This window comes from Sturnira hondurensis, unplaced genomic scaffold (assembly GCF_014824575.4).
Source record: "Sturnira hondurensis isolate 20B ecotype Veracruz unplaced genomic scaffold, ASM1482457v3 Scaffold0004152, whole genome shotgun sequence".
NCBI lineage: Eukaryota > Metazoa > Chordata > Mammalia > Chiroptera > Phyllostomidae > Sturnira > Sturnira hondurensis.
The window spans coordinates 8,540,591-8,567,832 of NW_028076783.1; the positions used below are offsets into that span (position 1 = coordinate 8,540,591).

A 27,242-nucleotide genomic window follows, 5' to 3' on the forward strand; every position below is an offset into this window, starting at 1 on the left:
ATAGTCTTATATTATTCTTGACAAAACAATTTGGAATTGTTTGAAAGTCTATCGGAATAAGGGAAGTAATTCTGTAGGTCTACCCAAAGTTATGTAGAAATTATCTTAGAATAGTTTCTACTAATATTTACCAGCTTTGACAAGTAGTGAAAATTATAACATCCTTATAAGTATGAGAAGAGAAAGCAAATACTCGTTCCCCCTCCCCTCCGGTCTGGCAGAGTGAAGGCAGCCTATCTCACTTTCTGCATGATGAGAGGCAGAGCTGATATGTACAAAGCAAGTGGATGCTCCAGGACTGAGAACTCCACTCTCAGAAAGGTTAAGGGTCCCATAAAGAAACTGCGTTAGACATCGGGTCTGGTCTGTGAACTACAACCTGGGGACCAATGATCTAATTGCTAGCACTAACCACTGGAACCAGGAATTTCCCAAATATCCCATTTCTGACCCCAATCCAAGTTGCTAAGGAAGTAGAATCTCTTTTTGTGATATAATTCAACTTCTAAAAACTTTCAAAATTAATAGACTACAAAAATCTATTGTAAAAAATTTGAGTTGACTAGTTAATGTCACATGATATTTCACTATTTCCCCATCTTTATTTTCCTGTGCTATTTGTATATCATGAGGCTATGAGAGAAAGGGGATTTTAGTAGCCTCAGAGATGCCCAAGTAAGATGTGCTGTTATATCTCTTTATCATTGAAAAAATCATTTCCATTATGTCTTCTGTCTGATTTTACTTGGTCTTGATTTCTTTAGGCTAAAAGCAGAAGTTTGACAGATTTTTTAGAGTAAAAAAAAAAAACCAACTGAAATGACAATAAAGGGAAACATGCTACTTCAAGTCTGTATACTTGGGCAAGTAAAATTCATCCTATGCTAAAAAGCCCATTTTTTCCTTTTTGTTTCTAACTTTAAGATTTTAAATAGCTACTGTGCATAAGGCCCACTCACATAGCTCAGATCAAAGATGGTCCCAAACCCTTTGCAGATCACAGAACTTTGTTGGTCTCTGTGAACAGACATGGACACTGTCTATAGAGTGAGGCAGGTTTGTGCTGGGTGGTAAACTCCATCCAAGGCTCAACACCAACATGAGACCAATAGTCAACAAGTACCGTAAGGGAAAGTTGAAAAGCACTTTGAAGAGAGAGTTCAAGAGAGAATTCAGCAAAGTTTGTAAGTGATAAGAGATGTTTTTTTATTTTTATTTATTTTTTAGAGATTTTTTTGCTTTCCAACAACTTGTAACTCCAGAAAGAAGAGATATAAGCATTAAATTTAGTTCTAGGACACTAGTCCCTGGCCCACAGCAAGGACATACTGAGTACCCTCAGATTCACTCTTCACAGGGTCTCTAGACTTGATCTCAATGAATTGAGGTGTGTGTCCTCCAGCATTTTCCTCCCAAAAAACCCAACTGAAGGATAACTAGAAGGGAAGCCAAAGACTTACCTTATTCACATCTACTTGGGAATTTTTTTCATGCTCTAGATGATTTATTCACTGAGTAAGTGAATGTTACCCATGCTTGCTTTGCATAGCTGTATTGGCAATGTTCACCTAACTGAGAATTTACTTTATTAGATAGAAAAACAGGAGGCAGAAAATCACCGGTTACAACAGGAACTGCAGGATGCCAGAGACCAGAATGAGCTGCTGGAGTTCCGAAACCTAGAGCTAGAAGTAAGGAAATGATGATAATAAATAATCATAACAGTTAATATACACTGAGCACATCCATTGCGTGAGGTGCTAAATAACGTATTTCAGCTGCATACTCTCACTGGTCAGCACAACCACAGTCGAGATTTTATGCAGGAGGCCACTGAAGTGACTCTGCCTTGCCAGAGTCCTGTGATGAGTGACTGGTGAAGTACTGACGCAACTCAGGATTGTCTGCTGAAACCCCCATATTCTTAAACACTGTTATTGCCTTTGTAAACAAGACTAATGAATAGTTTTTAAATCATTTAAATAAGAGATTTCAAACTTCATCAGTAATTCATTGCTTTTAAATAATCAATTCCATCCTTTATTGAATTCTGACTCAAAAAAGTGTCACCTTAAGAATTGTATTTCAAAATTGGAGTAGACAAAACTCTTTTATCATTAGACACTTGAATTTGTCAGTCAGCATTTTTTAGTCTATAATCCACTTATGCCAAAGGTTAAGAAACAAGGTAACTTATTTGGGGAAATATTTGGTTAAGCAGACCATATTTCAGAGGTTTTTTTGTTTTGTTTTGTTTTTTGTTTTTTAAGTAAAGCATATCAGTCAAATCAGATTTTGATTATATCATGCAGAATCTGGCTTAGTATCTGAATGACTATATGTTGAAATGTAAAGGATAATAAAAATTCCCATATGATATCTCTTATTTTGCCAGCAATTTCTTCTTGAGTTTATTTCAAGTTAGGTCTCGCTAAAGTCAGCAGTTGTATGCCTCAGTGAAGAAGAGTTGTCTTTGATAGCCCATACATCCTACTCAGAAAGCTTGAGTGGATTGAATATGCAAAAGTCTTCGAGTTGCCACCATAAAGCTTCATGGTCAGAAGATCACTCCTGGTGAAACCTGAACTAAACATTCATGTAGTTTAAAGTGGAACTCCACTTCCCACGTTCCCTGGTTAAAATCTCTGTAAGATTGGATGACACCGTCTGTAAATTGTCTTCCATACCTTTGTTAACAAATCAGGTCTTGCCGTTAAATTTAAGCATGAACATCCTGAGGGACTTTTGGTTTGTTTGTTTGTTTTACCAAATGCCATCTTGATGAACTGCTGAAATAATAGACCACTGGTTTAGTGTTTAATCAGTTCCATTTTTTAAATGCCCTTACATTCTTCCTTGTGTTTCAAGGAAAGAGAAAGACGATCCCCTCCATTTAATCTGCAAATCCACCCATTCTCAGACGGTGTAAGTGCCCTACAGATCTACTGTATGAAAGAAGGTGTCAAGGTAGGCCGATACTTAGTTTTCTCTGTTTGTGGAAAGGAGAAAAAGTAGAGATTGGGAAAGGGGAGGTTGCTCACAACTGTTTTGTTTTTCAGTCACTGGGTTTCATTGTGATACAAACTGCACGGGAATTTTAGTCATGTCTATTGGAAAATCCATAGAATGTGAAATAAATGTGTGACAGATGTGTGAGTGATAACAGCACAGAACACAGGAAGCCATAATTATGTAGAACAAAGTGACATAAAGAATGCTGTGAAATCAAAATATTAAGATAATTACCCTTAGTTACCTAGAGGAAATACTAAATGAATTTAGTACTTCAGTAAACATATTTCAGGTATGCCAGATTAAAATATATTTGTTAGTCCCTCTGTGTTGGTATTTGTTGTAAGTGCTGTGGAATTCATAATCTTAGAATTTCAGCATTAAAAGAGACCTTGAAGTCACCTAGTCCACCCTTTCTTTAGGTTTGTTTAATTTAGGGATGATTACTCTTTTGAAAGTTTGTAACATAGTACTCAGTTAGACTAAATATAATTCTGTCCTTAGTGATATTGGCATACATTATAGCTATGTATTAAGATTGAACGGAGGCAGCTGCATCTCCTGGAATCAATATTGTCCTTCAGTGTAATAAAATCACATTGTGCATATTATTCCAGAGGTAAAGAGGGGAAGCCTCCCACTATTCCTGGCCTCTCCTTTACCTTCCACATGGCCCTTCCCACTCCCACTCTGAGTTGCCAAAAATCCTGCTCTAGTTAGTTGTCTTCTTTCTGCCTCTGAGGATGAGCTAGATGTTCCCTGTGGTGGGATCTGCTGTACTGCATTTGAACATAAGTAAAAGGAGAAAGTAGTACTAATGAGATAAAAAGTTGGGTTCAGGGATGGATTAGGTAGTAAATTTGTGCTTCCTCGACCTCTGTCTTACACCACTTCAAGGTGTTTAAACCTCTGGCCTTCCTGGGCTGCATGAAAATTTGTAAAGCAAAGCCTTTTTAAAAAAATTTAACTCTAATTAAATGAAAAGCACGTTACTTCATTTTGCTTCAAAGCACTTTGCTTCATTAAAAAAAAAAGCACTTTTTTTCCTTACGTACTTTTTTCTTTAGATTAATTATAAACAACCTAATCCCATGGAGGTAATTTGTATCCAAGGGAACTCTTTCAAAGGGAGTAACCTGCTTTAAACTGATTTAAGGACTATAGTAAAAATCATCTCTTTCCAAAAAATAGAAAGAGTTCCATTTTTTCACTACCAAAAAATGGAACTGTGTCACAGTTTTTCATGTGTCAGTCACATTCTCTACCAGATCAGAACTTTGTCAGTTAGAATGAAATCGGTTCATTGTTTCTATTTATTACCTATTGCTTTTCTTTATATTTGAAATCTGCCAAAATTGAAAAAAATTTTGACTACTGGAAGAAGAAAGTTAATTAGCTAATTAGAGCCTTTACTACAGTATAGGCTCTTTTGTATATAATCTTGTTATCCTCAAGATTAGCCTGTGAAGGAGGTACTTCTTATCTCCATTCTGCAGTTGGCAGAATTGAGAATAAACTGTTAAGTAGTTTCCTGAAGTTCACAGACCTTATCAGAAGTGGAATGGAAACACTGAAAATAGCCCAAGGAATTACAGGCACTGAAATGTCTTCTCTAAATTAGGGTCGAGGCACTGGAAGAATGGTAAGCTGTATTTGTCTTTGACTTGAGTTTATCTCCTTGCTTTTGCAGGATGTGAACATCCCTGATCTCATAAAGCAGCTTGATATCTTGGGTGATAATGGAGTAAGTATGAATTAAATAAGTTCAGGAAAGATAGGAATTTGCCAAAAGAGAGAGGCAAGAAATACTTGCCAGTGTATCACATGTGAAATAATAGCAGGTGGAAGGCCATGTTCACTGAAGGATGTATGTCCCTGAAAAGAATCAACAGTTTATCAAACAACCTGGCTAAGGGATTGGAAGGATCTTGGGAAGGTAGTGGCAGAAATGGGAACTGGTAAAATGCTTTTCATGAGAAGGTTTCCAATTTGAATGCCGGCCACATACATCGGCAGTGATTAAAGCTAATTGCCCTCTAACTGTTACTTGGAGGCATCCAGCTGAAATTAATCAGTCATGCAGTTGCAAATGGTGCGAAATAGCAGGTTTGGTGGCAGCCCCATAAAAATGGACTAGGAAACTATAATCCCTTTTCTTTCTAAAAACACCTTCCAGGCAGGGTCAAGGCATAGTAATTCAGTGGGAGCATCATTCACTGAGATATTAGATGAATGATTTATGTAGGTTGAGGAGTCACACCACTTTTTCCCTTAAAAAATTGTCAAAGGAGAGAACAGTGTCAATTAAATCACATCAAGCTGCTATGCAGAGATTACTCTATTTTATTTTGGCTTATGCTTTTCTTATAACATGATTATTAATGATGTATGCTTACCGTAAAACATAAAACCAAGTCAGTATTAGAGTGGTATAAAAATTACAATATGCTTTGTAAAGGTTTTGATTGAACTCTTTGTTAAGAATTATCACTAAATAGGACATTTGTTAAGGTTCCAGGCAGTTGTACCTGAGGCAGGTGCTTAGGTAATATTTTCTGGTGATGTAAATGTCTTAAGTGTCTTTGGCTCATTTTCTGGTTTTCTTTTTCACAGAATTTGAGAAATGAAGAACAAGTGGCCATTATCCAGGCCAGTACTGTGCTGTCCCTGGCAGAGAAGGTAATAAGTTGTACAAACACTCAAATCATCTCTGTGTCTGGCTTAGCACCTGAGGCACAGGGCTGGGTTAAAGGCCATTCGCTTTGTACATGGCTTTGCCTTCTGGAATACCTAATGAATATTTTATCTTTCAGGGTGATACAACCCAGATAGAATGAGAACACACACCAAAACATATACACACTGATTTGGGGTGGGTGGATTATTCTTGCTCTAAAGTCTCTTAAACATGTAGTTCTTAAAAAATGGAAAACCTTCTAAATTAAATTATTCAAGCAACCCCTACCAAGCTTGGAAACCAGTAAAGAAGGATTTTCTTATTAGAACAAAATTCAACTGAGTAAATTTGAAGATCTAATTGGCTTTTAGTAAACGATTCATGAATCAGACAGCGTCATGACTAGCAACTAGAAGGGCCTTCAGAGGGGCTGTACAAAATGGAATATTTTTACAGGAAGAAGGATGAGGCAGGGGAGCTATTAACTAAAGAAAATAAATGCTTATTGTTTAGGCCAGGACACCTTTTCAGGGGGAGACAGGAAACAGCAAAGTTTTTATCATACAGGTTGCCTCTTCTTCCAATGGGGAAGGGAGAAGGGCCCATGGACTGATTATCCCATTGGTGTTAACCAAAGAATTCCGTTCTGGTTGATTAATATCACATTTCTGGTGAAGGTCAGATACTGAGTTTAGGTTTTGTATCCTGGGCTTTAGCACAATTGATGCCATTTGGGCCTGCGGTTTTCTTTTTGACAATTGAGAGGTGATAAACTGGAGCCTGGTTCTTTTTATAGGCTCTTCCTTGGATGTGTACTTGTAAATTGTTCCCAACTGGTTCTGTGATTTGGTGATGGCTCACTGCAGTTGCATTCAGAAAGGCCAACCTGGGGCCTGTCAGAAGAGCAGCAGTGTGCTCTGCCCCCTTGTGTCCAGTCCTGGTCAGTGGCAGGAAGAGTGAGAGAAGAGGAAAGGGCAAGTGGAGAAGCCTGGTAACTTGCTCCATGTGCTCAAGGTGCCTTGAGAATTGGCACGTAGTTGAGAGTCATATATACATGGTTGGATAAAATGAAAACTGTGTAAGTCCCTTTGGATGCTTCTTTAATTCCTAAATGCATATAAAAATTGCTATAGATTAAGTGAAACCATATGCAAGCAATCAGCTTTACTCCAGTCTGAGATGAGGGAGTTCTACACGTCAAATGAGCCAGTCAACTTAAACAAAACAATGACATTAAAGAAAAAAGTGGCAGAGGGAGAGGGAAGGACTGCTATGAAGTAAAAAGGTACTTAAGAAATAGTGCAGCCCTGGCTGGTGTAGCTCAGTGGATTGAGTGCGGGCCTGCGAACCAGCCGATCGCGGTTCAATTCCCAGTCAGTGCACATGCCTGGGTTGCAGGCCAGTTCCCAGCAGGTGACACACCAGAGGCAACCATACATTGATATTTCTCTCCCTCTCTCCTTCCCTTCCCCTCTAAAGATAAATAAATAAAAATACAAATCCTTTAAAAAAGAAAGAAAATCATTATTAAAAAAAGGAACAGAAAAAAAAGAAAGTGCAATTCTTTTTTTGGCATCCCGATTCAAGCAAACCAAGTTGTTTGCTGACAGCTGGGGGCACTTTAATATGGACCGGGTATCAGAAAGCACAGGGTATCAATGCTAATTTTCCAAGATGTCGAAATGGCCTGTGGTTACACTTTAAGAGGAAAAATGCCTTCTCTGTTAGGCATGTTTGTTGAAGAATTTACATGTGAAATGGTATCTGGGATGTGCTCTCCCTGATGACATTAAATGCATTTTGTCATCTTCCATTATTATTAACTCCGTTTTTACAGATAAGAAAGTTGAGCCTTAGAGAAATCAGGTAATCTTCCAAGGCCACAAACCATGAAAAGCTAGAATTGGGATTTGGACCCAAAGCAATCTATCCCTGGAACTCACACACTTGATTATTATGCTCAATTACCTCGTGAAGTAGAGATGCACTATAATAATTTGCTCCTTTTAAGTCATATATGTGGTGGACTCACCCTGTAATATTCAAAGTCTAAATTTATTCAGGATATTGATCAATGCTAACAGCAATACCACATAACAGAATGATGTATTTTAAGTGTTAGGGAAAATTTCTAAGTTGTTTTTAATGTGATTAAAATGTCTGTACTTAACAAAAATTATTCTTCTCCAACACTTAGCTGTCTTGTTTTATATACTGAAAAATTGCTAATTCTCTAGTCTTACTTCCTTTCGTCATGCTCCCTCCAACCATGGACTATTGGGCATCCTTCCTGGAGCAATGAACTTGCCCCTCATTTTTGCCTTATCGCCTCTGACTCATTCTTCAGATTCCAGTGTAGTTGTCACTTACTAAGAAAGCCTTTCATGGTGTCCTCCCATGAGGGCAAAAATGTTTTGTTAAGCAAAAATATGATGGTTGCCATCATAGCTAGCATATTGCCTGACACATGGAAGACATGAATGAGTACTTTTGTTGAATGAATGAATGAATGAATGAATGAAAAACTATAGTCTTGTTTCTGAACTAAGAGATAGAATGCACCAAGTTTTCACTTCCATTCTCAGATACAAGGGAAAGTGACTGAGCCACTCAGTAGAGAACACTGTATACACCAATTAAGGAATCATGTCCACACTTTTGTTTTGTTTAGTGGATCCAGCAAATCGAAGGAGCAGAGGCCGCCCTGCACCAGAAAATGATGGAATTGGAAAGTGACATGGTGCGTAGAAAGATGAGGTATTATAAAATTGAGGGAAAATTGACAAAGTGAAAGGAAAATGACTGTCCTCTACCAGTTTTATTTGGCAGTGATGAAAGTCTGGAGCCTTCTCATTGTTGTGTACAGCCTGAGGAACAGGGTTCCCAGGAGCATCCAACAGTGTCAAGTAGCATTGTCCAAAGCAATCACATTGTGTTTTTGTAATATTGCCAAAACTAGTGCTGAAGAAATTTCAGCTAGATGTTTTCTCTCTTAAGCTAAATAATTTTATCATGTGTAATTATAGCAAAAATTGCACAAATTTTGGGTGTGACTCTAGTTTTAGCCAAAACTAGAACTAAAACTTGTGACTCAAGTTTTAGCCAAAACTTGATCTTAGCCAAAAGGCCGAGAAGCGATAACTCTGGTTTTAAAGATCTCCAAGCCACTTCACACTCATTAGGATGGAATACTATTCCCCCCCAAAAAACCCAGAAAATAACAAGTGTTGGTGAGAATTTGAAAAAATTGGAACCCTTGTGCATTATTGATGGGAATGTAATATGGTATGCCACTTTGCAAAATAGTATGGTGATTCCTCAAAAAAGTGCCAAGTAGAATTACCATATGATCCAGCAATATTACCTTTGGGTACATATACAAAACATTTGAAAGCAGAGTCTTGAAGAGATACTTGCACACCCATGTTCAAAGCAACATTATTCACAGTAGCTTAAATGTGGAAGCAATGCACATTTATCTGTCAATGGATGCATGGATATACATACAGTGGAATACTAATGGCCCTTTAAAAAGGAAGGAAATTCTGACAAAGCTGTGACATGGATGCACTTTGAGGACATTATGCTAAGTGAAATAAGCCAATCACAAAAGATTCCACTTACATGAGGTGTCTAGAGCAGTCAAACTGATAGAGCCAGAAAGTACAATGGAGTTATCAGTGGCTCAGAGGAGAAGGAAAGGGGAGTTGGTTACAGAGTTGTAGTTCTGCAAGATGGAAGAGTCCAAGAAATTGGTTGTATAGCAATGTGAATGTACTCAACACTACTGAACTGTACACTTAAAAATGGTTAAGGTAAACTTTGCCCTGGCCGGTGTGGCTCAGTGGATTGAGTGCCAGCCTGTGAACCAAAAAGTCACTGGTTCAGTTCCTGGTCAGGACACATGCCTGCATTGTGGGCCAGGTACCCAGATGGGAGAGTGTGAGATGTTTCTTTCCCTCGCTTCCTCCTTCCCTTCCCCTCTCTAAAAATAAAATAAATAAAACAAAAAAATTAAAAAAGATTGTAGACTTTACATTGTGTGTATTTTACCATAACTAATTATTTTTTAAAAATCTTCAAGCTTAGGAATTGGCCATTATTAACTTGTTACAATACATTATGGAATTTTATAATTATACTGTCGTTAATGTTATTACTACTAAAAAAACAAGTAGTGATTCTTATCAAATTAGGGAATCTTATAATAAGAACAGCTTGCATTTATATAGCATGTGACAGATTATTGATCATTTGCTTATGTTTTACATAGGGTTTAAATTTTATGAAGAGGTTAGTTTCTAAACTCAAAGCACATAACAAGGACGGTTTGTATTGAAAATACCTTAAAAACTCTTTAAATGCATGAGCCACACAGCCAACCTGTCCTGGGTACCGTTCTAGGCACTGGAGCTCCAAGGTTACCAGGAAAGTCATCAGTGAAGTTCCTCATGCAGGCGGTTATGGCCTGAAGACAGTTATACACACAAAGAAATAATTGACTGGTCTTGGGCTATATTACATACAAAGATATATTCTTAAATGCTAATGGCAGAATGTACACCGAAGCTGAGGACAGCAAGGGAATATCAGATTTCAGTCACACTGGCTTTGCAGCAGGAGCAGAGACTCATTAAAAGTTGCACTGTGGTTGTGGGTGGAATTGCCGCCTTGCTCTAATTTCTCATCTGTCTTTGTGTTTGCTAATCTTACACAGATGATTTTGGATGAGATTTTTATTATTCAACTCTGCTGTACTACATTTCATAATATTCTTACAAAAATAAAATATCATAATATATTTGTGCAGATATACTTTTTAGGTAACGTTTATCTTGTCAAAATCTGTCCTTGATCACATACTCTTGAATTGACATACAAACCCTTTAGACTCTCTGTGTGGATGGTTCATTATGTCTTTTATGCTCCTTTCCATTGATTTTTCACATTCTCTAGGTGGGACGATGGAAGTTGAACTATTTCCCTAACAGACAAAATCGATGACCCAACAAATACTAGTGATTTGTCTTCTACAGGAATTAGAGAAAACATTGATCAATATGGTTATATATCACTTTCTGGTTAACTAAGCCAACTCTATTTATCAACACGGCCCTTTCTTATAGGAACAGTTCTGCAAAATCAAAGGCTATCTGGAAGAAGAGTTGGACTACAGAAAACAAGCTCTCGACCAAGCATATATGGTAGGTGCAGCAAGCAATGAGGACACAGAACTTTTCCGTCATGTGCTGTGGAGGAGAGCATCCTGCTTAATTCATCGTGTCCCTGATCCAGGAAACGACACTATGCAGTGGTTTATTTATTCAGTGGTTTCCACTTCTTATTTTAGAAAATATATCTCTAGCTTTTTGCTGTTACAATACTCTTATAATACTTAGTAAATATTTAATTGTACCTTTAAATTTTTTAATTAAATGCATGCCATTATGTAACATTTTAATGAAAGCCAGACTGTGTGGCAGTGGAGATTAAAGAGCAAATGGATTAAATCCAATTGGGAGCCTAATTGAGTGATAGAGAAGTAAAGCCTTTAATGGTCATTATATACACTTTAAATTTACTTATTTCTCATGACAGTTCTGTGAGGTATAGGTGATATCATTATCCCTGTATTACATATGAGGGCACAAAGGCTTAGAGAGTAAAAGAACTCTGCCCGTATTGGTAAGTAGGTGGTGTTTAGATGGGACTGTAGACACTGTGGTTTTAACTGCCATCACCCAGCCACTGCAGATCAAGCCATGTCAGTAACTGGGCTGCATCCTTTTCTGTCCCGTAGAGGATCATGCCGACTGAGGAGCTCACTTGGTCCATTGCCCTGTACAAAAGTCATCATAAGTAACTCCTGCTATTGGAGTATAGCTTGCATTTCTTCTCTCCATATGAACTCACCCTACCGTTAATCTCCCCGCCGTTAATTCACAATAATGACTCAAGAGAAAAAGAGCAAACTTAAAAGAGGAACATTTCAAGGAGTTGCTTATAGAGGTTTTTATAATGCCTCCTTTCCTGGAAGCAGCTTGCATCATTTTGGGGAAAACAACAATGCTCTTAGATTCTACTTATAACAAAGATGAATTGGTATTTCCCCTAGAAAATGAATCAGAGGTTCTGAGCATTACTTGATGGGGTAAGAGAGAATGAGTTAGTCGCTAGGTAATAAAGAGGGAAATGCTTCTTCCCATCCCTCCCTACCCTTTATCGTTGCCTCCTCTAATGGTACTTAAAAAGATGAAGCTCTGTCTTTGTGTGTCCCATCTTGTCTGCTCATTCAGACAAGAATCTCGAACTTTAGAAAGATAAGATCTGCATAGTCCCAGATAAGACCTAGGAAAACACACCTCACCAGGGCATGTCCACTTACCTCTGTCAAAGTCACAGGGAGCAAGATTGTAGATTTTGGCTAAAGATGTCTGAAGCATGTTTTAAAACAAAAACACTTCAAAATAAGGAAAAGTAGACTCTTCATCTAAAAAAAGGGGGGGGGAATTTGTAATTTTAAAAAAAGACCAATTATAAAGACTCTAGACCATTTTTAGATCAAATTTCCTAATTTTTATTTTAATAAAAATATGGAGATTGTAAAGCTATCTTTAGGTACAGAGGTGTGTCATGTAGAAGAGAAGTAGCATTTTGTGAATGAAATTTAACTCTAATTTCAAGTATTTTTTTCCAGCTTTGATGATTTTTTACTATTTCTCCCTGAAAGTATGGCTCCCATAGTAGATGTCTGTGAATATCTGAAGGGCTATCAAATGGAAAACAAACTTATTTTCAGCTACATTTGAGAATAGAAGGATATACAATTATTATAACAAAGTAGGAACTTTCTAAAAATTAAAAGTCATCCAAGAAAAAGAACAAATTTCTCATCATCAAAGAAGTTAACGTATTAGCTAAATAACTCTTATGGGATCTTATAAAGGAGATTACCAAAAGGGTAGTTAGTCTGGATAAGCTATGAAATTTATTCTACTGCTCTGATCCTGGAAGACTAAAATAATATATCCCTTCTCATACACACACATATGTACACACTCACATCACACCTACATTCAAAGTTCCAAAAGTTAGACTTTTCTACTTTTATTTGCCAGAGAATTCAGGAACTAGAAGCTACTTTGTACAATGCTCTGCAGCAAGAAACTGTCATCAAATTCGGTGAACTATTAAGTGAGAAACAGCAGGAGGAGTTGAGGACCGCAGTAGAGAAGCTACGGCGGCAGATGCTGAGAAAGAGCAGAGAGTACGACTGTCAGATTCTTCAGGAGAGAATGGAGCTCTTACAGCAAGCCCATCAGGTGAGGATTGAGTGATTTTTCCGTAAGGTTGGTACCAAGCAAATGACACTTCATACTAAGTCTGTGGTATTGAATAAGGGTATGGAGAAGCCCAGAGGTAGAAGCTATCTTCAGAGAGTAAAATAAATAACTGTTGCTTTCCATGGACATTCAGATAAGGGATGGATATTTTGCAATGACTCAGTCTTATGAAAATTGACATTTTAGAAACATTTCCAATTGGTATGATTTTTGCAACTATTTGGTCATGAAATAACCTTTGAATCTCATGGATCATCTCGTCTCATCCTGATCATCTCTGTTATGCAGGAGAGCAGGACTTTCTCCAGGACAGAAATAATGCTTTCTTTTTTTTTAAATATAGTTTATTGATTATACCATTACAGTTGTTCTATTCCCCCCTTCATTCCCCTCCACCCGCACACTCCCTCCCCCACCCTTCTCCCCCCTTAGTTTATAACCACGTGTCTCAACTTCTTTAGATTCTATATTTCCCCCGCTATTCTCACCCTCCCCCCTATCTATTTTCTACCTACCATCTATGCTATTTTCTGTGCCTTCTCCCCCCTTCTCCCCCTCCCACCCCCCTGTTTCTAACCCTCCATGTGTTCTTCATTTCTATGGTTCCACTCCTGATCTAGCTGTCCTCTTGGTTTGCTTTTGTTTTAGGTGTGGTTGTTAATAACTGTGAATTTGCTGTCCTTTCACTGTTGACATTTTTCATCATCTCTTTCTTATATAAGTCCCTTTAGCATTTCATATAATAAGGGCTTGTTGATGATGAACTCCTTGAACTTGACCTTGTCTGAGAAGCACTTTATCTGTCCTTCCATTCTAAATGAAAGTTTTGCTGGAGAAAGCAATCTTGGCTGTAGGTCTTTGGATTTCATGACTTGGAATACTTCTTTCCAGCCCCTTCTTGCCTGTAAGGTCTCTTTTGAGAAATCAGCTGACAGTCTGATGGGTACTCCTTTGTAGGTGACTGCCCCCTTATCCCTTGCTGCTTCTAGGATTCTCTCCTTCATTTTAGTCTTGGCTAATGTAATTATGATGTGCCTTGGTGTGTTCCTTCTTGGGTCCAACTTCTTTGGCACTCTCTGAGCTTCCTGGATTTCCTGGAAGTCTATTTCCTTTGCCAGACTGGAGAAGTTCTCCTTTATTATTTGTTCAAATACATTTTCCACTAGTGGCTGTTTCTTTCCCCCTTCTGGTACCCCTATAATCTGGATGTTGGAACGTTTAAAGATGTCCTGGAGGTTCTTAAGCCTCTCCTCATTTTTTTGAATTCTTGTTTCTTTACTATTTTCTGGTCGGATGTTTCGTTCTTTCTTCTAGTCCACTCCCTTGATTTGAGTCCCATTTTCCTTTCCATCGCTATTGGTTTCCTGGACATCTCCCTTCATTTCAATTAGTTTAGCCTTCATATGTTCCTCTAATTTGTGACTAAGTTCCTCTAATTTGTGACTGTACTCTACCAATTCTGTGAGCATCCTGATAAATAGTGTTTTAAATTGGGCTTCTGAGAGCCTGGCAATCTGTTGGTTGCTTAGAGTTATTGGCTCTGGGACTTTGAGTTCTTGCACCATCTTTTGGGCTGTTCGTGCCTGTTAAGTAGCAGGAATGGAGCCCTAGGTTTTCACCAGAGCAGGGCAACTCATTCGCTGGGTTGTGACGTTGTATGTGGGGGCGGGGTCAAAGAGGGACAATGGCTTCCCTCTGGCGCCCGCCTCCTCGACCCCCACCAGCACCGCAGCCACCACCGTCACCAGGGCCACGCGCCCAGCTCCACTGCATGCGAGTGTGCCACCGCTGTCAGCCCTCCACCACTGGGTTTGCCCCCTGGGGCCTGCATGGTCCATCTCACTGCGCGCGAATGTGCAACCTTGGTCAGTCTGCCCCGCACCCCGACTAGGTCCGGGCTGCCTGCGCTCCTAGGTCTGTCCTTCCCGACCCTGCTCCGCTGCTGGCTCTGCCTCTCTTACCGTCCCTGTTGAACGGTTTGTAGATGTCGGACTTCCATATAATTCAGTTTTCTGGTCTCTGGGTGTGTCTTAGTTCTCCAAAACTTTTGTTGTCTCCAAACTTGGTTGTGGGAGAAGGCACAGTGTTTCCACCTATGCCTCCATCTTGGCGGAAGTCCAGAAATAATGCTTTCGTCCTGCTGCTCACCTCAGTCTGTAACCTAGTAGTAACCTGAATAGGGCAAGAGAAGGCAAGGGCCTTTCTCTTTATTCCCAGAACAAAGAGTGACAACAACAAAACTTAGAAGCTGCCACTTCCTGGCATTTGCTCCGTGTCAGCAAATAAACTAAGGGCTCCACTGACATCATTTCATTTAATCTTCCTAAGATCCCACTAAAATAAGTTTCCTTATTGTCCCAAGAGGTATATTGGAGATAAGAGTGTATAAATGATTTGCCCAAGATGACAGAGATAGTAAGCAACAGAACCAGGATCCCAGCCCAGGTCCGCCTGTCTCCAAGGCCAGTGTACATAACCACACACATACTGTCCAGTGCGGCTTGAGTCATGTGATTTATATAATTCATCCAGACCAGTGAGGCTCAATATAGACACCCAATATCAATGTATGGCCAGAATTCTTCATCATGTCATACCTTGGCAGGTAAGGAATAGGACAAAAGCAGATTCTATAAGAATTCAAGAATTGGAAGTGCCAGGCTATATAGTATTTGGTACTCAGAAGTTATAACAAGTGACTGGTACAAAATCCGGATGGGCTATGCAAGAAGTAAGAAGCATGTGGTCATCAGAGATCAAGGTGAGTGGGAAAGGAGCAAGGGTTATTTTATAACACCAATATGAACAACGCATGGGCAACTTGACTACTCAGCATACTTCATATGTAGCCAGGAGCTTTGTGGACCTTTTTAGGCTAACAGACTCCCCGAGTTAACAGGAAACTCTGAAGCCATTTGTTCTGGAGATGATAAATGTGTGCATGTTTGTTACAATGTCCCTTCAGTGTCCATCATAAAGGTTTAGGATTTGACCCTAAAAAAGAGTTTTTAAAGCATTTGATAGTAGATTCTGTGGTATCATTAATTACTACAGACCTCCTTTCCTGTTACCAGGGAATGAACATATCTTCTGCACAAATTTCTTATGCTACAAAGCATTTAATTAATTTCAACAAATCAGGAGGCATGGCATGGAACCACAGAAGTATTTATTCCTAAGATGGACAAGTAATTATCTAAATTTATGGTTAAAACCTTGTCATCTCTTTTAAGTTTTTTTTAGACAGCTAAGATACTTCACTCACAAAAGAAATGGTTTATTTCTTTTTGTTCATCTTTTCTCCTGATAAAAGGAAAAAGCAGTAACACCAATGAACAATGACCAAGGCAATTTCAGAGAGTGACAATAAGTTCTATGTTGAAAATGGTACAATGTGTGTGTGTATGAGTCAGGAAGAGAATTGGCCACTTTAGACCAGCTGGTCAGACAAGGCCTCTCTGAGGACGTCTAAAGCCCAGGGAGTCAGACCCAATGTCCCAGAAGATTGGGACAGTAGGGGATGTGTTGAGGGTATTTGCAATATTCAGGGAACACAGAGGAGAGCAGTATGGCAGGAGCACTCAGAGCCAAGGTGGTGTTGATATGGGTTGAAGTTGGAGGGGTACGATGTGGCCAGATGATGTGGGGCCTGGAAGGAGTTTGGGTTTTATTCTGAGTAAAACTCAGCTGGCTCTCCCTTTGTCTCCTTCCTCACCACCTTAACACTTACGGGGTACCATGCTTATTTGCCATCCTAACAGTTCACACTGGCAGCTGTAGATGGGTACAGACTGGACAAGACTAGAAGTAGGGAGAACTGGCAGTGAGCTGTCATCCCAGCCCTGATGAAGGACAGCAGGGACTTGGTGTATTTGGTAGTAGTAAGGATAAAAAGGAAGTAGAACAGGATTCATTTTCAACCTGACAGCATTTCCTGTTGGATTGGATGCCAAGTAGATGGGAAGAAAAAAAGAAAGCAAGTATCACACAATGTACCTTAACTAACTCATTTAATAAATATGCACAGGCAGCTTCTTTGTACTGAACACTGTACAAGGTGTTGAAGATTGGTGATGAAGTTATAGATGGTTTTGCCACTGATTACCTCTTCTACTTAATTTGTTTTCCTCTGTGTTTTAAATGTTGCCCCCCACCCAGATCCAATAGTTCCTTGAGGTCAGGAACTAACTGATGTTTTACCTGCCTTCTCTATTACTTCCGGCACGGTCCTGAATGAGTAAGAAGTTGCCCGGCAAGCACAGACTTGGTAGTTGAATAGATACTACAGTAATCTCACATGTATCTGACTATTGATGCACATTTGTTTCCATATCCAGTATGCATATCAAGGAATTATTTGTGCACTCAAGGTGGAAATATCCAGCCATTACTGTGTAGTGTTGGAACATGAAATATACACAAGCACACATATCACACACCCTCCACCTTCATTGTTGTATCATTTCAAGGTCAGCCTTGATGATCTCTCTGACCAAAACACCCCATCCTCTCCTACGTGCACCTTAGCCCCTTTCTTTTAAAACAGTATTCTCAGTCTCTGCACTGCTAATATTTTGGGCCAATGATTCTTTGTGGTGGGGGGTATTTTCCTATTTGGGGGCAGTTAGCAGCATCTCTGGCCTCTGCCCATTGGATGCTTATGACCCCAACACCACCATTCCCCATTGTGACCAGTAATCCCACGTGATTTTAAAATGTCCAGGTAACTGGATATACTAAAACCACAGGATTCTACACTTTAAAATAAATTAGCTACCTAACTAACAAATAACTTTTAATGGGTACAGACATTGCCAGATGTCTGTTGGGGGCCCTAATCATCCATCATGGAGAACCACTGTTTTAGAGGAAGGCAAATATAATGTCCAAGTTCAAGTATTCTCTAATCTAGCTTCCCTTTTATTTTCACATTGCATCATAAAAAGCTCTCTTTTTATTTTACCATCCCATTCCACTTCCAGTATTTTCTTCTCAGACCCAAGTTCTCCACTTTCTAATTATTCCCCAGAGAGGCACAAAATAACACTCCTACACTGTGGAACCATGTGCCCTGAACATAAACACTTAGCTTGCCGGGTAGAAATGTGAAGACTTTTCTCTTGCAAATAATTGTCTATGTAATGTTGATTTCAAATCCACACTATTTAAATTACTGGAATTTTATTGTACAGCTGACAGATAAATTCAGAAATAGTCCTAGAACTTTTTTGTCTTCAGAATTACTTGTGTAATTTTTATGTTTTTCCCCCCAATTTATCAGTTCCCCCTTGAAATGTTTATGGAAGTGTGAACTCTATTTTGCTTTATGAGAACTGGCCAATTGTGCTTTGTGAGGAAATTCTATCCTGAAACAGTAAAATAAGGTTGAAAAGTAAGGTTAGCGACAAACAATAGGGTTGTTTACATTTGCAGTAGTCAGCCTCAACCATTTTTTACTATATAACAGACAGCCAAAAATCTTAATCCAAATCATTTATAATGGTGTCTGTTCCCTGCTCACTAGTTCTGATCCACACTACTGTCTCTGCTAGAATGTGTTATTCCCACAAGCCACACACCCCTGGCCAATACTGGTCCCGCCGCCAAGCCCAAGGACAGCGAGGTGGGAACCCTAACTCTCATAGGGCAGGGGTCTGCGGGGATAGACCCAGTAGAAAGGGCTAGCAAATGTTTTTTAATATAGTCAATGTCAGTAATTTTCCACTGTAAGAACAGGTAATTTTGAAAACGGAACTATGGGTATGGGAAAACATATGTGTGATATTTCCAGCTGCTAGTGCTAATGTTAATGTCTTTATAAGAAGCTGACTGTTTTAGGTTGGTGAATAATCTTTTTATTCACCTTAATGTCCATTAATGCTTTTTCTTTTTCTTCTTTCTTCAGAGAATTCGTGACTTAGAAGATAAAACAGACATCCAGAAAAGACAAATAAAGGACTTAGAAGAAAAGGTATGTGTTAAGTTCAGTATGTATTTTTTTATTTTTAAATCAGAAATTAATATCAGTGTCACTCACTATGTGTGTTCTTTCTTTCTTCTCAGTTACTGTGTATTTTGCATAGGCAGGTGTAGTATTGGGTTAGGCAAAAAGTCCATATGGTTTTTTCTGTAAAATAAAGGACAAATTTTTCATTTACACCAGGAATTTTATTGATTTGGATGTTTGGAGTATCTCCCACTATTGGCTTCTAGTGGGTAGAGGCCAGGGGTGCTGCTAAAAGACCTTTCAATGCATAAGACAGCCCCACAGCAAAGAATTATTTGGCCAAAATTTCAATAGTACCAAGAAACTTTACAGACTACTTTTGACATGTTCAATCAGTCACAGCACTTTCTCCAAACACTGCATAAATCATTTTTTTGCATTTCAGTTGTGTTTTACCTTTCATGAAATAATAAACATAATACACTAAAATGTTGCTTATATTCTTCCATCTTCAATACTAAAATGGCTGCACAGAAATTTATCAATTTTGATAAGTTTTCAAAAAGTGCATGCTGCTATGACAGCTGTCACAATACAATCTAACAAAATTGTTTCAAATGAAGACATGTAAGCATTTTTTTAGATTTTATTTATTTATATTTAGAGGGGAAGGGAAGGAGAGAGGGAGAGAAATATCAATGTATGGTTGCCTCTTGTGCATCCCCTGCTGGGACCTGGCCCACAACCCAGGCATGTGCCCTGACTGGGAATCCTACCACGATCCTTTGGTTCGCAGGCCCACGCTCAATCCACTGAGCTACACCAGCCAGGGCTGTAAGCACTTCTTAAGCCACCATGCAGAAAAAACCTAAACAAACTCTTCGGCCAACCCAATAGATATGGACTTCTCCTTAGGTCAGGGACCAGGATTCTAGCACAGTAAGCTAGCCTTGACATTCATGCCTTTTGTATTGATTCCCATTCTTTTCTGTGTTTTCTTTTCTCAGTTTCCTCTTCTTCATCCTTATTTCATTTTCAAAAGTTTATTTTGAGTTGTTACTGTATGTTTTTTTAATCCTTTAGCACCTTAAAAATCCCATTATTATTCATAAACAGCCCTTATTTCTAACATTGCAGTTTCAGCTCAAAAACATATACAGAAATTTAGATCAATATATGATCACTAAGTCCTCATGTCACCTCCTCGTGTCATTGCCTCCTGCAATATGAAAGAGTCACTGCTTCTTCCAAGTGAGCCAGCACTTTTTTGGTATTGTATAAAGCATAGTAATTCTTCAAGAGGGCATTCGCAGATGTGTGTGGGGGGTGGCAGGGAAGGGGGTAGGGTAGTGCTTGTGCAGGGATGCTGAATAGCTGCAGTGAGTCAGATAGCCTTGCACAGCAAAAAGTTACCCTGCCCGTGATGCCAGAGCTCTCTGCAAGGAACACAGCAAAGATGGCAAGAGGTTTTCCAGGAGTTCCAGTCTGATTGCCTGGAAGTAGGTGTGTGATCCTTGTGTTGCAAAATCATATGGTTGTTTTGCAGTATCTTTCATAGCCACCCAGGAAGGAAATAGGAAACCCTCTGCCATTTCTAAGACAGTGGTTAGAATTTGTTTCATTACCAAATCACTTTGGTAATTGTTCATGTGTGTGAGGTAAGGTGGAGTTAGTAGGGGCCACTCACCAGACTATCAGCCACCTGGATACTTATGTGGGTCAGGTCTTGGGTACTGTTTGACCTTGGGTAAGTGATTCCACCCCCCGTGCCTAAGCCACATCTACAGAATAAGGATGATAACACTTGCCTTCACCTCCTGTCCATGAGAAACAAATTAGGTCTCTTATGTGAATATTAGAAATCACTAAAAAAGTATATGTCAAATTTAAAAGCATAATTTTTTAAACTTTCAAACAGAAAGTATACTTCTGCAAAATTTTAAATTTGAAGTGTCCTCATTTCAGAAATGTGTGCTTTAGTTTTGCAGGATTGAATGAGGCAAAGTTCAACCAGGGACTTAGTCTAATTTCCCAGGTGTTTGGCAGGAAGACCCAGAAAACAGGGACTGCTCTGCAGCTTCCCTGGTTGTCAAGGACACGCCAGGTCTTCCATTTCCCACATTTTTGAATGGCGAGTTTTCGGCTCTAGTCATTCTCTCTGCTAACCCTAAAATAGCCATGGGCCTGGCTCAAGGAGACAGTCCAGGTTAAGGCAGTTCTGCCAGAGAATGTTAGTTCAGTTTGGTCCCCATCCAATTGGGGAAAACAAATAAACAAAGGGTTTATCTTTTTTAAATCTGCTAATGTCACCACCCTGCCCATTCCCTTCATAAGCCCCATGGAAATGTTGGGAGGAGGAAGATTAAGATTATGTTTTATTCAGCATGCCAGGTGAGTGTTTCATTTCCCAGGTTTGACCTTCTTAAACACTTAGGATAATGACATAAGGTACTGACAGAAAATAAGGATTCTTTAGCTATCAAAGCAACATGTTCCACCTGTGGCAGGAAGTTAAGCCACTTCAAAGATAATCGAATCCAGTTTGTTTCTGATTGGAGATATGAGTGAGATGGGCACCTTCTATTCTTCTGCCCAGGTGCCCTGCATTCTTCTCATCTGCAAGTCTGGTAATAAAGCTAAAGCTCACTTGTTTCAGAGGTAGTCTTTTTTTCTTTCCCCTGGGATACTTGAGCTCCCTCTTAGTGTACATAATAGGTTCCTTCTTTGTTCCTAATTCCCATGTACACAGTTAATATAGATCAGATGATAAGTACAAACAGCAAAATTGCCCAAAATGTGCAACATTCCACCATATCCAAAGCACTTCCATTTCCATCATCTTGTTTGGTTCTCATAATTATTCTGTGATTCAGATACAGCAAACATTATGGTCCCCTTTTACACCAATAACAAAACAATTGTTCAGTGATTGAACAGCTTTTCTAAGATCGTATAACCAATCCATGGCAAATCAGGGCCAGAGGTCTGCCCACCACACTGCACGGGCTCAGAATCTCATTGCAGACTAAGTGCAGGGCATCTCCTTGTTCATGCCCGGAGAGGTAGTGCTGCTGTTTGACCTTCTCCTGGGGACAGTGGAAGCCTTCCATTTCTGTCCTTCTCCATTCTTGCCTGCCACAGGCACCATCCTATCCCTCTCCATCTTCAAGGAGTGAAATAAAAAGGACACTTTCTGCATTTTAGATTAATAGAGTAGTTACCAGTACCTTGATCTTAATCACCTTATTTGTAACTTGTTCATACAATGCTGCCATAGTGAAGCCAAATGGCATTTCTTTTAATGCCATTGCTTATAAGTTATAAGCAATGGCATTAAAAGAAATAGGCAAATAACATGTCTCATATGGGAATATCCTCCATGCCATACAAGATGTCAAGTACAATGGAATGTTCCTGAAGAGGGCTAACAAAGCAAAAGGCTTCCTGGCTCTGTAAGAGTAAGTCACCAAAGAAATCGGTGTTTGAAAATGGCCCTGCCACCTGACCTTTTATAATCGGTATAAAGTTGGTTATATACTCATGCCACTCAAGCATCTGTTGGTCCACCATAGTACCTGCTTCTCTAGTGAAGAGTCTTGGTGAAGAGCAACAAATCAGGCAGGCTGGAACAGCATTGTACATTCACCATCCAAAGTGCCCACGGGTGTATAGGTGTATTTCACACCAGTGGGGGGCCACACAGACTCACTTGTGCAGAACAGACCCAGTTTATACCTGTTGCCCTGGTGTGATTACTGATAGTGTCCCATTTCCCTCTGGGGCAACCCACTGTGTATCTGTCATACGTTGACCTGCATGTTAATATTCTTTCTGCTGTGCCTTAGTCCTAAAACCTGGCACATTAACCACACAATAATAGATAACACTGAGTGATTAAGTGTATGCTCTGATTATATTGTACCTGAAATCACCTCCCACACATTAAAAATGGACATAATGACATAAACTAGAGTAGGACTTGGGAGGTCTAAGCTCTAAACATCACTATACCTTGAAATTATGTGAAGTCAGTCTATTGGTTAATCACACTATGCTTATTTTTCTCACTTCTAAAATTAGGGGCTTAGGCCAGTTATCTGTAAGATACCCTCAGAATTCTAAAACGCACGAGTCGATGTTAGTGAAATACCAGTTACTCATTGCATTGCCTTGCCAGTAGACAAATAAAAGGTATGTTTTTTGAAACAACAGACACTTGGTATTATGAGAAGTGATCAGACAAGCCATGTGGAAAAGCTGAGGTTTTGTACTACCTGAATGGCACTATCGAAATTCAGATTTACATAATCTTCTTCTTTTTCTTCTGCAGTTTCTGTTTCTATTCTTGTTCTTCTCTCTTGCCTTTATTCTATGGCCTTGATGTCAAGGTGCCTCTTGAAGGTAAGATTCCATTTAATTCTCCAAATGTGGTTCTAATAGGTATTTGTTAAGAAGGATGATACATGTAGTTACTGTAGTTACTATGCTCACATTTAAAAAATACACTAGGTTTGATTGACTTACATGCCATAAAATGAAAAGCAGATCCACTGTTTAGGTGTTTATTGGAGAAATAAAGCAACTATGAAGTAGAATGATAATCAAGAATTTTTTCTAGGTAACAATTTTGCTTTGGGAAGTCACGATGTCTGTTGATCTCAGTGTAACCATTACACAGAGAAAGTTACTGCTGTTTGCCAAATGAAGAAGTATATTTTTAGTATCCTTTCCAGCTTGAAAATTCTGATTTCTGTGACTCTTAAGAAGCTAACAATGACTGATTTTTTTAATTCTTTCTCCTTACCTTTCTTCATCAGAACTTAGGAAAGCAGGAGAGTGAAACTGGATCTTGGGTTTTCAAATAAAGTTACTGTCAGTGTCAATTTAGAAAAAAAAGAAGAGTCTTAACCTAGTCTTACTAGGTTAAGCCCATGTCTCATGAATACATGTATAATCTTAGCCAGTGATTCCCAATGCTATTAAAAATAAAAACCCCATGGCCTTCCTCTGACTTAACGAAGCAGATTACTGGACGTGAAGGGGAGATAGATGGCAAAAGAGGTGGAGAGCGAGGACCAGTCTGTACTTTTAACAAGCATATCAGGTGATTCTGATGCCTACCCAGGGATAGAAACCACAAGTCTCAATAACATTATTTAAAAATGAGAAAGGGCTTGATGTGCTTCTAAATCCATTTGCCATGGCCTCTGTTGACTTTGGTTATCCTCCTAACTCATATTATTCAAGGAACTTTCCTGGACCTCATGTTATTGAACCTTTTCTATAGCAAATTGGAAAATGAAAGAGAGATACTTTCTCTCTCCGTGGGGATAACTCCGTGACCTGCAGGGGGCAACTTCGAAGTGGGCAGGCTTCGGCAGGCACAAGGAATTAAGCACAGAGCCATGTCTTCATGTAACGAGCTCTCTGCTTTTATTCCTTCCAAAACATTTTTTTTTTCAGACTGGCAAGTATCCTTTATGTGACACTAAGGGTGGTGGCCTTTCAGCACATAATGAAGATAATTAAGTCTCTCAAATTGAAGGAAAATTTCTTAAGTGAAATCAGTGATCTTCTCCAAGAAAGGATCGAAATGGTCAGAGATCAGAAAACAAACAGCCCTTCCCACAAAGAACAATCAGTACATAAACAGGTCAAATAAAAGTTCATCAGACACAATTCCTATGTGTTCACTGAGGAAAGAAAAGCCCAACTTCATAAATACATACTAGCTAGAAAATGTGTAGGTCTACAGAGTAACATCAATAATGGCTACCATTATGTACCAGGTGCTATTTTAAGTGACAGACACACAAATCCTCACAAACCTCTCTGTAGAGTAGGTGTTGCTTTTATTGCTTTAAAAAAAAAACGGTTGGAGGGACTGTAGCATGTAACTTTCCCAAGACCACACAGTTACAATTCTCAGGACGAGGATTTGCACCCAGACAGCCTCCCTCCAGAGTCCACTTTAACCACCAGACTGCCTCACCCATGAAAGAGGACATTTCTCTCACGTTTTGAGCATCATTTATGTTCATCTATAGATCAGCTGCCAGAGGTATCCTCCCAATTAGAGTGTAGTGCCCCTTCCTTACTGGGTTTTGAAATTACAAGGCCCTCATCTCTGTATCTTGTCCCATTTTCTTACTTGTAATTCCTTGAGGGATGTACAAAATTTGATTTGCTTTTCCTCCAGAGTAGCACATAATTGCCACTTAGTAATTTTATGCTGAGTGAAAAAGATTATTAATGTAAACCAAAATGGCTGAGGAATTTAGAGCCTTGAAGTTAAATAGACCGTTAAGTTTAAATCCTGCCATTTCCCAGCTAGGTCATGGTAGAGGTTTAATCTACCTGAGAGTAGGTTTTCTGTTCCATAGAATAATTATCATTTGTTACCTATAATTATATTATGTTCCATAGAATAGTGTACAGTGTTATGTTAAAATAATTTAAAAGATTATCACATTGCCTGGAACATGACATAATTCAGTAGTCAGCAACTCTTAGCTATTATTTTTTTTATTTTTAGGGAGAGGAGAGGGGAGGGGAGGGAGAAAGAGAGGAAGGGAAACATTGATATGCAAGAGATACATTGATCAGTTGCCTCTCCCACGCCCCCACCTGGGGACCTGGGCCAAAACCCAGGCATGCTCCCTGAGTGGGAATCAAACAGGCGACCTTGGGGTTCAGGCCAACACTCAGTTCACTGAGCCATACTAGCCAGGGCCTATTATTTTTTAAAGAAAGCTATTATATTTACTGATTTTATAAACGCCTGAGTTTGAAATTATAATCTCCAGTATTGCCAAGTGGTTTACCACCTAAACCAAACCAAATCAAGTAGTTGCCTTTGCATCCCCTCTTTTCAAGGAATAATCTGGATTTAAATAATACAAGGGAATAAAACATTCCTGAAAACTGACTCATGCTACTCATCTCCAAAGCAGGCAAGAGAGAGAGATAGGAAGAAGTAAAAAAAAAAAAAAAAAAAAAAAAAAACCAACTATGCTTGGCTTGTTGGCAGGTAGTAAAAGTACAATGCAAATAATCATAAAAGTATTGTCCTATTAAATTAATAATGTGTACTCTGCTCTTCAGCCGAAGACTAATTTAAATATAACGATACCCTCCTTAAAATCGGGGACTCATGCCTTTGTTTCAGCAATTCCCCAAGTCATTTTGTCCGTGATCTAAAAGCTGCTGAGGGCTTCCAGGAAGGCCCCCCCACCGCTCTCAGGGGTTGCTGACTGCATAATTCAGGTCTGCCCTGGCTGGTGTAGCTCAGTGGGTTGAGCACAGGCCTGCAAACCGAAGGATCGAGGTTCGATTCCCAGTCAGAGCACATGCCTGGGTTGCAGGCCAGCTCCCAGCAAGGGACACATGAGAGGCAACCATACATTGATATTTCTCTCCTTCTCTCCTTCCCTTCCCGTCTAAAGATAAATAAATAAAATCTTTAAAATAAAAATAAAAAAATAATTCAGTTCCGAGGGTTATGTTGGGACTTTGACCAGAAGCAAGGGGTCCCCAGTGATGTCAGAAGATATCATCTTCCCATACATCTGTGTATATATTGCAGAGAAATGGTGCACCACTGATTCTTTCACATTAGTTACACCCAGAGACAAAGGAGAGAGAAAATGAGAGGAGTACATGAAGAGCTATCACCAGGCTGCTTGTTACATTCTGATATGATGACCCATTGAAAATCCCCTTCTCCTAAAGAGAAGTGGATTGATGAAGAACAGAATAGCACCAACTTGTTCATTGTGACATCCAGAAGGCCAGGCAGAGAAGGTGGCCATGGTTCTTTATCCACATTTATCTCTAATCTAGTTCATTTTTTAAGTTTAAAATTTTTTTCCATTACAGTTTACATTCAACATTATTTTGTATTGGTTTTAGGTGTACAGCATAGAGGTTAGACAATCATACTTTACACAGTGTTCTCCTGATATTTCCAGTACCCCCTAGTACCATACATAGTTATTCCAATATTATTGACTATATTCCCTTGCTGTAATCTAGCTCATTTTTAATGATACTCCTCTAGTGTCAAGCATGGGTTCTTTTTTTTTAAAGAAATTTCGATCTCTTGGGGTTTTTCTTTTAGATTTTATTTGTTTGTTTGTTTGTTTGTTTTAGAGAAGGAAGAGAGGGAAAGAAGCATTGATGTGTGAGAGAAACATCAACTGGTTGCCTCTTGCATGCCCCCAGCCTGGGGACCAGGCCCACAGTCCAGGCATGTGCTGTGACC

At 39.2% G+C, this 27,242-nt stretch overlaps 1 protein-coding gene across 3 annotated transcripts in view; it reads left to right on the forward strand.

Moving 5' to 3' along the window:
* Positions 1 to 27,242, forward strand: part of JAKMIP2 (janus kinase and microtubule interacting protein 2) — a 136,744-nt gene that overhangs the window by 103,646 nt on the left and 5,856 nt on the right. For 2 of the 3 annotated variants that reach the window (XM_037044984.1, XM_037044982.1), the window contains 9 exons: positions 1,593 to 1,691; positions 2,869 to 2,967; positions 4,703 to 4,756; positions 5,626 to 5,691; positions 8,361 to 8,429; positions 10,816 to 10,893; positions 12,808 to 13,011; positions 18,938 to 19,003; positions 23,310 to 23,380. In XM_037044984.1, the coding sequence (XP_036900879.1) occupies positions 1,593 to 1,691; positions 2,869 to 2,967; positions 4,703 to 4,756; positions 5,626 to 5,691; positions 8,361 to 8,429; positions 10,816 to 10,893; positions 12,808 to 13,011; positions 18,938 to 19,003; positions 23,310 to 23,360 (786 nt within the window). In that variant the 3' untranslated portion in view covers positions 23,361 to 23,380. The remainder of the gene's footprint in view (positions 1 to 1,592; positions 1,692 to 2,868; positions 2,968 to 4,702; positions 4,757 to 5,625; positions 5,692 to 8,360; positions 8,430 to 10,815; positions 10,894 to 12,807; positions 13,012 to 18,937; positions 19,004 to 23,309; positions 23,381 to 27,242) is intronic. The other variant, XM_037044983.1, reaches the window with a different exon arrangement.